At 30.2% G+C, this 11,013-nt stretch overlaps 1 protein-coding gene across 1 annotated transcript; it reads left to right on the forward strand.

Annotated features, from left to right (window-relative positions):
• The first annotated feature begins 352 nt into the window (after positions 1–352).
• Positions 353–7,016, forward strand: LOC145630925 (uncharacterized). The gene is made up of 2 exons (XM_081683049.1): positions 353–753; positions 6,618–7,016. Exons 1-2 carry the CDS (start codon positions 355–357, stop codon positions 6,705–6,707), a joined length of 489 nt encoding a protein of 162 aa, XP_081539175.1. The 5' UTR covers positions 353–354; the 3' UTR covers positions 6,708–7,016.
• Positions 7,017–11,013: the final 3,997 nt, after the last annotated feature.

Consider the following 11,013-nt stretch of genomic DNA (forward strand, 5'->3'; position numbering starts at 1 on the left):
AACCAATAATAGAAGAATATTCCCATCATCCCATATTCCCATGTTAGTGCTACCACACCCAAAGCCCCAAACCCAATTCAAAAATTACTTAATTGGAAGTACAACACATACTCAACAAACAAACAAACACTCCCATTTCATAATTAAAAAAATTGATTCTAATTTTAATAGCACATGACGCTCAGAAGTAACGGCTATATTGTTCCCGCCCCCACGCACGCGCACCCTTGTCCCAGCCCTCCGCACCAGATCCAATCATCCAATCATTCGCCCACCCTCAACGGTCCCTTTCTCGCACCCATTAAACCCAAACTCACTTCACTTCTCTCACCACCTTTTTTTTTTACTAAAACAATGGAATCACCTCAACTAGTCCAACATGTCACAAAAGCCTCCTCTGATCAACTCCTCCGTAAATTCGCCGAAATCGATTCCGATTCCGACTACGATCATCCCCCCTCCCCGCCTCGTAAGTCGTCCTCCAAGCGGAGGACGACTCAGAAGAAGAGGAAGGTTGTTTATGGTGATGAGAATGATTGGGAGACGTGTATGCTGATGAGTCCATTAAATGTTGGAAGTAATGCTAGCTTAAGGGTGGTGGAAAGGAAGTCTCTTCTTCCTCAACATTATAAGACTCGGCGTTCTTCTTCGTCGTCTTCTTCGGGGAACTTCATTGTTAAGCATTTAAGGGCTCATCGTTTTAGAGGGGCTAGAGATTTTAGGACCAAGTGTGTTCTTTCTGCTATTGAGAAGGTAATTACTCTGTTAATTTCAATCAACTCTTCTTTTTTTTTTTATTAATTATTCTCCATGTTCCTTGTTTACTTTACTCAATTAAATTTGATTGCATCTAAAATCGATCACTTGTTGTTTGTTAAATTGTTATCACATTAAATTTATGTTATTCATGTTAATTTGAAACATGTCGATTCTAGGTGAGGTGATTGAAACATTATTTACATATGTTTTGTTTTTTGGGTATGGGTAAAGATCATACAACTATATATACATATACAAGTTGTGATATCATGATGTAAAGATCATAGGTATAAGAGACCGTCTTCAAGATTATTATCGATTGACTAAACTAGTTGACACGTACATACATGACCGTTTCTGAGGTTTTGGGGGCCCAAGGGCGAAAGAATAAATTGGGGCCCTACTTTATGTAATTTTTTTTTTAATATTGGAGAAATTTTTTTTTTCAGTACTTTAATTTGAACAAGTAATATTTTTTTATAAAAAAAAATTATTTTCAATAAATAATCTAGTTTTGACCACTGTTTTTTTTTTTTTTTTTTTTAATTTATAATAATTAAACTATATACAATGGTAAAATAATATGTACTTCTACAACTATATGGTATGATAACGTTATGATCGATTCTCTCTAGCGAATGAAATTGATTTTGTTCATTATCTATAACCATTATATATATATATATATATATATATATATATATATATATATATATTTTGAGGAAAATAACCATAGCTATTTTATTATAATAGCAAAGATAATAGAAACAAGAATTTAAAATTTAGGCTATAATTATAAATAAACAAAGAAATAAAAAGTTCCTTTTCCAAAAAAAAAAAAAAAGGCAAATTGTAGCTAATGGGTTCGAACTACATACCAAGGCGCAAAATTTAACCTCGCTCACATATATACACTTTCCACCAAGCTACACAAATAGACATGATGATTAATGTATCTCTAAATTAAATATATCAATACTTCTAAACTTAAAAGGCTGAAAATTGGGCCCTCCCCATCCGTGGGCCCTGGCCTGGGCGGTTGCCCCGGCTGCCCTGGGTCAGATACGGGCCTGTGTACATATTATATGATAGTAATAAGACCATAAAAATTGTGATATCATAATGTAGAGATCATAGGTACGAGAGACCACCCCAAGACTTTTATGAATCATCTAAGATGTCATTTGCATATTACGAGTAAGGGTCTGGTCTGATTGATTGAATTGAGCTGTATTGAAGTGAACTGAACTTATTGGAGCTGTACTGAAGTGAACTGAATATTTTATGAGAGAATGAAATTAAGAACTTAACTAATCTGAACTTATTGGAGCTAAACTAAACTGAACCTATTGGAGCTAAACTGAACTGAACCTATTGAAGCTAAATTGAACTGAACTGAATTGAAAATAATCCGAAGGAAACATACCCTAAGTGATAAGTTATTTACATTTAAGGTGAAACTAATTGCCCTTCATTAATATAGAAGATAATAAAGAACAACTTTTTCTTATGTTTCATGATTTATTATCGACATAATTTAGGATGAAACTAGTATTTAGGTATGTACCATGTCTAGAATTACTGCATTTTATAATGCAAATCTTTATTTATATATAATTTTATTTAAAAGAATAACATATTATATAGTAAAAGCGTAATGACTACTAGCCTATAGCACTTTAGGTTGTGGGTCAATCTTATAAAATTTGTATTTTTAAATGTATAAAATAATGAAAGTCTCAATTAATTTTTAAGATAAAGTATAGATTTTGCAAATCTCTCCGTAGAGTGGTTGTGATTGGCATTTGGCACAATAAACATTGGGCACATTTAGGTGCACTATTGTAGTACTCTTTTAATTTGGTTGTCTGCAAAAGATGATTTCTCACCAACAACCCGGCAACATAGTGCCTACACCCCTCAATGCCGGAAATAGAGTTTAGTGATGTGAAAGCTAGCTTAAATTTTAACACCATTTCAATTTTTATACACAAATATTGTATGTGATTATAGAATATAGATCTATATATTTAGGTGTGTTAACTAGTTGAACATGTTTGTGAACTATATCAAAGCTTTAGCCAAAAATCAAATCCGAGGCTTGCTCAAGTTGAGCTCAATTTTCTAAGCTCAATGAGCTTCAAGCTAAATCGAAATCCAAACTCACTATTGAATATTTGGATACCGCGTACACCCACCCCAAACTCTAACCAAGTTTTATCTACATTGACGTGTACATATATTATATATATATATGTCAACCACTCAATCAGTTTTCTCACATCGTTAGACTTTTGAGATCTACATAGTGCTTAAATAGTTGAATATGATTATAAGTAGCCTGGTCTGACCTGAAACTTATCAGATTTGGGCATATTTTCAATTTTTTGGGGTTTGGACAATTTTGAAATTATTTTTGGTTTGAAAATAGAGGGTTGGTTATTGTTCTTGGCTTGAACTTGGGACTGACCTGAAGGGTTTGACTCGAATTAGGGCCAAACTTTTTTTTTTGCCAAAAGTAGAATCTAAAGTCTTATAAATTGATTATCAATATGATCAATTATTACAAGCACTTATTATTTGATCTTAAGCATTAAGAGCATTTCCAATGGTAAAGTTGTAACTATTGACTTGCTTGTAGTTAACCATTGGGATACAAAGTACTATAAACGAAAATACTTGAAATACTAAGTGAGCTACCTAATTTGGTTATTTTTTACTCTAATTGTATGAGCCATTGTAATGACAATAAGTTGGCGAAAGGAGAAAGAATGGTAGCCTAAAGTTTATTGTCAATTGATACCTAACTAGCAAGGTAACAATTAATTGGGATACAAAGTACAGTAATAGCTAAATAAGGGAATTACTTGCTTTTGATGATACTGTTAGCAATCTTATGATATAGGATTGTGGATTTTTAGTTTCTTACAAATTTTACTCTAATTATTATATGTAAGCCATTATATTCCTTCTTATCTTATAGATAAAAGTTCACTATAAGAAAAATGTCTTTTCGTAGCGGTTATTTCGTAGCGATTGTACATTCGCTACAATATGCAAGTATGTTTGTGAAATAGTTAAGGAAATCGTATCATTTTACAATCGCCATGGTTTTCCCATATAAATTCGATACGGAAAACATAATAATACATATACATACTATTTTTACATATTTATATAATTTTGAGAAATCGTATCATTTACAATCGCCACTAAATCCTAAAAATCAATACGAAAAGCCTTTTCAACACTGGATATATAAGTATTGTTTGACAAAGAATACATAAAATATTTCATAGCTTATTGGTTAAACATTTAATATAAGAGTTTGAGGTTGCATGTTCGAATCTTGTAAAGATCATACGCATGTTTTTTTTTTTTTTTTTTTTTTTTGAAAAAAATGAGTTAAACCTTTGTAGCGATTGTAATCGCTACAATAATCACTACATACGATTGGATGTAGTTTTTTGTATCGATTATTGAGGTCAACCCCAGCGATATTGAAAACCACTACCAAAGGTTAAGGCTTTGTAGCGATTGTAATCGCTACAATAATCACTACATACGATTGGATGTAGTTTTTTGTATCGATTATTGAGGTCAACCCCAGCGATATTGAAAACCACTACCAAAGGTTAAGGCAACGGGGGATATTGTATCAAATAACCATTCGTTGGGAAAACTTTTTGTTGCAATTACAATTGATACTAAAGGTTAAAATAATCGCTACGAAAAGGTTATTTTCTTATAGTGGTTGATGATTAAATTGAATTAATATTTCTAATATAATTACAATTACCTTATCTGCTATGTATCTCATAAAAAAAAAAAGTACTGTATTTTATTAATTGTTAATTACTATAACATCTTGTCAAAAAAAAAAAAAAAAAAAATTACTATAACATAACAAGTAGGTTTATAAACTTTGAAATATTTATGCATTATAAAATACAGTAATTATTATACACATTATAATCCTCACTCAATACTTTTAAGTGATGCCCCAAGTTACTGCATTATTTTCATGATAAAAATCCTTATTCATATTTAATTTTGATTGAATGACTTGTAACAAGGTTAAAGCTTAGCAGCTAAAATGTTAGAGTTTAAACTTAAGGTTGTGTGTTCAAATCTTGTAATATCCATAGTTTTAATTAAATGGACTGAAAAACTGAATTAAATTAGGGAGTGCCATGTGGCTTAAAAATATATGGAGTTAAAAACTTGAACAAATGAGGAGAACACCACATGACATGTATACTTGTTTTTTAAAAACACCTTTTAATATATGGTATATATTTTGGTATCTACTCACTTGCATTTTATGGGATCTCCAATTACATTTTTTAACCAGTAATGTCTTTAATTGCATAAAACGAATACATTTTTAAAAAATCGCCTTAAAATATTGTAGAATGATAATTGTTGTTATTACTTCCTATGAATCTTATGAATTACAATAAGCTTTACAAATTCAGATATATTCAAAAAAGTTCAATGATAATAATCCTAAATAACACGCTCGTGCTATTCATACTCAACTACATTATTACTTCTTATGAATTCCAATAAGATTTAAAAATTCAGATAAATTTAAGAAAGATTAATAATATTATTAATCCTAAATCACACACTCGTGCTATTCATACTCACTTGTACTAAAATACATTTGAATAAACTTTAATTTATGGTATGTATATGATGCATGCCTTAATTTATCGTACATGCATGAGAGATTTTATCACCTAATTAAAAAGTATGAGATAAGTCAAAAACATAGGGTGCAAATTGTAAGCTTGTGTAGCATTATTACACAATAAGACATATAACTACCCTAAGATAATATAAGCTGATATGAGAATTTTAAAGACAATAATTGAATGAAAATAGGAGCATACATTATTTTATATTCGCATCTTTTTCTTCAACTTTATGTGACAATTAATGAAAATAAGAGTCAAACAAAGTACACATTTTGTACATCTTATGAAAGTGCTGAGGCTTTTCATGTGACATTGATAGGAGTATTTAGCTATATAATCTGACTTACACAAAATCTTACACTTCTTACTTCTCGTGTGAGATGATCACTTTACTTCATTTCTTTGTTTTTATTTTTATTTCATTTTCTTAATGTAATCTTGTCATATGCTTAGTCAAATTCAATTTTTTGCTTGGAATATTGTATGTGACACTCGTGATTTTTATTTATTTATTTATTTAATTTTTTTTTTATTTTGGCAATTACTATAGTACTATATATGTACTTGTGAATTATATGATTATCATATTTATTGTATGCATATGATTTAGGGTCTGTTGTCAAACGATTATTTTCATTTCAGTTCAGTTTTAATAAGTTCAGTTCAACTCCTAATTTCCTTCTTTTATAAAATATTTATTTCATTTCAGTTCAGTTCAGTTAAGCTCTAATAAGTTCAGTTCAGTTCAGCCCTAATAAGTTCAGTTCAGTTCAGTTCAGTTCAGTTCAACTCTAATCAGTTCAGCTCTAATAAGTTCAGTTCAATTTAATTCAGCTCATTTCAGTCAATGAGAACAGGCCCTTATGCTAGCCTATCGACTTAATATATCTTGTAAAATAACAAAAATTTAAAAATTCATGATTAATCACTTGTCGATTTGTGTTATTAATGTTTCTAATTTCATTGCAACAATTGTTACGTATATCAGTATATCACTTTCGTGATATTATGATTGACATTATATACTTTGTTGACAATTATACCGTTTCAAATTTGTTTTCTTCGATATTTATTATCAATAACCTTTGGTAAGGAGCTAAGTTTTAATGGTTTATGTTGATTTATAATCTTTTTTAAATTGCTTGTGCTATGTAGACATGGAGCAAAGCTGTTAGAGGCGCATCCAAGGTTTTCATGGAGAAGCATTATAACCGCCATAGAAGTTTGATTGATGATATTGTTTAGTTTTTAATACTCCTATAATCCTATGTATGGAAGGAAATATGCATCGTCAATTGACATGAAAAAATTAAACTCACATACTCATGTGGGTAGGAAAATGTAATAGGTCCCCTTTCTATTTTGTAAAAAGAACTACTGTAGTTGAATTTATTGTTACCAATTATTTTATTCGTTTGATTAATTATTTATGTTCAATTTCCACTACTTATCTCTTTGAAGAATACAAAGTAGTGTTGTAATATGGAATTGTGCTTTATCTCGATCAAGCAAATGGTTAAGTGTTTAAAGTCCAAGCGACTTAGGGCCTGTTTCGATTTACCGAAAACAATCGAAGTGGACTGAATTGAATTGAATTAAATTGAATAGAGTTAAAATGAGTTATTTATGAGAGAAGAAAATTAGAAACTAAACTGAACTGAACTTAAATTAAGCTGAACAGAACATACTCATATATATTTTAATTTTTTTTTTTTTGAGGAAATATATTTTAATTTAAGGGACTGTTCTGATTTACTGAGCTGAGCTGAACTGAACAAAACTGAACTGAATTGTTTATGGGAAAAGGAAATTAGGAAGTGAACTGAAATTAAGCTGATGAAAACGAGTCATAAGACAAAATCGTAAATCTTCAAATAATTTTGGGATAAATAAATGTGCTTTATTAATAACAATAAATAAAAATAAATAAATAAATAAATAAAATCAGATCAAACTACATAGAAACACTACCACGGAAAAGCATGCAACAGCCAAACTAAACAAATCAAACACAACCTACTAACTTAGGCAAATTTAAACATCTAACACAGAAGGTCACTTTGCAATCTCTAATAATCTCTATTGCAGACTTCTTTCACATTTTGAAATCTTCTCTGATTTCTCTCCCTCCAAATCAAATAAACAACAACATTGACAACCGTTCTATAAAAGAGTTGGCTTTTAGCATATAAAAAATTGTATAATACATTGTTCGATTCGTTATAATGTATACTTTTATATAATATCAATTTTTCTATAATCTTACTAACATATAATTGGATAAATTAATGGTTAAAGTTGTGTCACGTCATGCGTATTTGGTTAAAGTGTAACACTCATTAAAACACGAAGGGAGTAATAGTTAGAATTTGCAGCTTTAAAACCCAATCACTTGTATAAAGATAAAACTTATTGATAAATGATTTAGTCTTCAATTTTAATCAATTGAAAATCATAAATCATAATTTAGTAGTACCTTAGTTAATAAAAATCATTTCTACTCAACATATTTTTAAAAGAATGATTCCAGGGTCCAATTTCACAAAATTGCACACCCCGCCTCTACTAAAAACTACGCGCTAATACAGTTGTCGTCCCTTTCATATTGTTTCCATTTTGACATATTATGTGCTTGGTGCTTCCATATATATTGTTGTAAAGGGATGAGATGGTTGACAAAAATGCAACATAAGCATATGAGGAAGTTAGAAAAGCAAATGCAGTTCTAGTTCACAAGCGACCTGTGTTTTGTGCTAATAGTTTTGATGATAGAAACATGCCCCTACCGCAATGCTATCTTTCATGATTTCAACAACCAAGTATTAATAACTTTGCTATGCCCAACTCACCTACTTCTTGCTTCTAGTATTTGCTTCTTTTCTTTGCTTCCCTTTTACTATTTTTATACTTCCTTCGTTTCATTATTCAGAGTTCCACATTTATCAAATATTGGTTATCAACTTATCATACTCGTATATATTTTATAAAGTACTCCATAGTTTAATATACATTTTATTTATTGTAAATTTTTTTCCTCGAGAGTTTTTTCTTAGACTTGACCTTGCACGGATGCACCTACTCCCCCCTCCCCTCCTTTATTTCTCTTTACTTTAATGTCATATACTCCATATGTCAATGGGCCGGGTAAAGCTAATACTTTGTTTTGCTCATCTTATTTTTATTTCAGTAAATGGTTACAAATTTTTACTACTTATCATGTTAAATTTACAACAATAAAACAAACAAATAAGTTTAACTAAATTCAGATTAGCTCTGATAGATTATTAAAACCAGGAGAATATAATTCATCGCATAAGGATTGACTTGTTATGTAATTAACAAAATTCTATGGGGTAACTAATTACAATATGTGGGGTTTGTTATTGAATTAAAAGGCCTTACATGTGAAGGAGGTGTTGAATTATAGTCTTCCTTAACCGCACATGTAGATGCCCAAATTGAGAAGTTTAGTAAGACCGTAATCTCTTCACCTTAACTTAAATAATACTCCGTAATCATGCGATCAATAAAAAAAATTTCAGTTTAGTAAAATTAAATTTAGTTTAGCAAAAATAATCAGTTCAATAAGATTAAGGTTTAATTAGTAGAAATCAGTAACTTTAAAGAACAAATATAATAGGAAATCGGTAAAAAATAAGTTTTAATCGTTAAAATAATTTTAGTTTAGGAAAAATAAGTTCGAGTTAGTAAAAATTATTAAATTAATTAAAGTTCACTAGAAAAAAACTCAGTTTAGCAAAAACAAAGGGAAAAGAACATGGCTTAAATATAATTAAGCTAAACAAAACTAATTTTGGTTTAGAAAAAATAAGATAAGAGAATAATGCCTAAGATATGATAAAGTAAATATATAAAAAAATTATAGTATAAAGTAAGTTTAGATAAAATAAATTAAAATAAGTTATGATAAAATAATTTTAGACATAATCAGGCTAAACAGACATATCCTTATTACTCCTTCCTCACAAGTTACTTGCCTAATTGCCTCATAAGTCATAACCTATTACCCTAGTCACTTTATTAATTTTATCATAAAATTGTGTGACTTACTTTGTTAATTTTATACACTAATCTATCTATATATATTTAATATATTTAAAAGAAAAACAATTTTAAAAACGTTACGTGTATGTGCCACATAAATCTGCACTATCACTTTGACACGTCATTATTTAACTAGTGTTTGGGTCCAATTTACCTTAATTGAGCCAGTCCATAAATCATTCAATTAAAAGCCCAGAGAGGGTTCAACCCTCTCAAATCATGTCAAGTCAACCAAATGTCCGGTCAACATGGCAAGTCCATTTGACCCAAAGACCCGCTTATCTATTGAGCAAGGCATAAAAGCCTTCATCTCTCTCTCTCTCTCTCTCTCTCTCTCTCTCTCTCTCTCTCTCCATTCATCCACTTCAAGTCTTAAGCAATTAATTCTCTTGCATAACATTCTCTCTCTAAACATTGTACTGATTTCGGCATTAGATGGGCCTTCCTCGGCAAAACCCCCAAGGCCAGTTTACGTGTATTTGCTATGCATGAAATCCTCATCTCAGTCATCACTTGGGCCGGGTTTAGTCTTCAGCCCACAATGAAAGGTCATGTTTGAAGGACCCATTGTTTTCACTTGAAACAACTAGTATTGCGACACATCACCATTCACCACTATCATTGCAACCATTACTCCATGTCACTATTTATGATTAAAAAAAACACCACACAAGTTACAATAACTAAATCTCATGGATATTAATATAGGATCACACTTCTAACCATTCCAATCAATAGTAATTTATGTTCTCTATAGACACATAAATAAGGGTCTGTCCACATTTACTTAATTTCAGTTCAGTTCAGCTTCAATCAGTTCAGTTCAATTCAATTCAGCTCCAATCAGTTCAGTTCAATTCCAAGACAATGGAAAATCATTCTTTTTAAGGGCTTGTTCACATTTACTGAACTGAACTAAACTGAACTGAAATAAAATGAGCTTAAATGAATATTTTATGAGAGAGAGAAGTTAGGAGTTGAACTGAACTAAAATGAGCTTAAATGAATATTTTATGAGATAGGGAAATTAAGAGCTAAACTGAACTGAATTGAACTGATTGAAGCTGAGCTGAACTGAACTGAACTGATTGGAGTTGAACTGAACTGAAGTGAACTGATTGGAGCTGAACTGAACTGAACTGATTGGAGCTGAACTGAACTGAACTGATTGGAGCTGAACCGAACTGAACTGAAATTAAGTAAATAAGAACAGGCCCTAAGGCTCCTTTCACTTCACCTTATTTTTGTTGGACTGAAATTAATTTTAATGAACTGAAATTATTTTTGCTGAACTTAAATTATTTTTACTGAATTGAAATTATTTTTACTGAACTGAAAAAATAATTTTGCTGAATTGAAATTATTTTTACTGATTCTTTATTATATTTCTTCTTTATAGTTACTGATTTTTATTTAACTGAAATTATTTTAACTAAACTAGAATTAATTTTATTGAACTGAAATTACTGAACTGAACTTATTTTTA

The sequence above is a fragment of the Chenopodium album genome, chromosome 5, assembly GCF_948465745.1.
Source record: "Chenopodium album chromosome 5, dcCheAlbu1.1, whole genome shotgun sequence".
NCBI lineage: Eukaryota > Viridiplantae > Streptophyta > Magnoliopsida > Caryophyllales > Amaranthaceae > Chenopodium > Chenopodium album.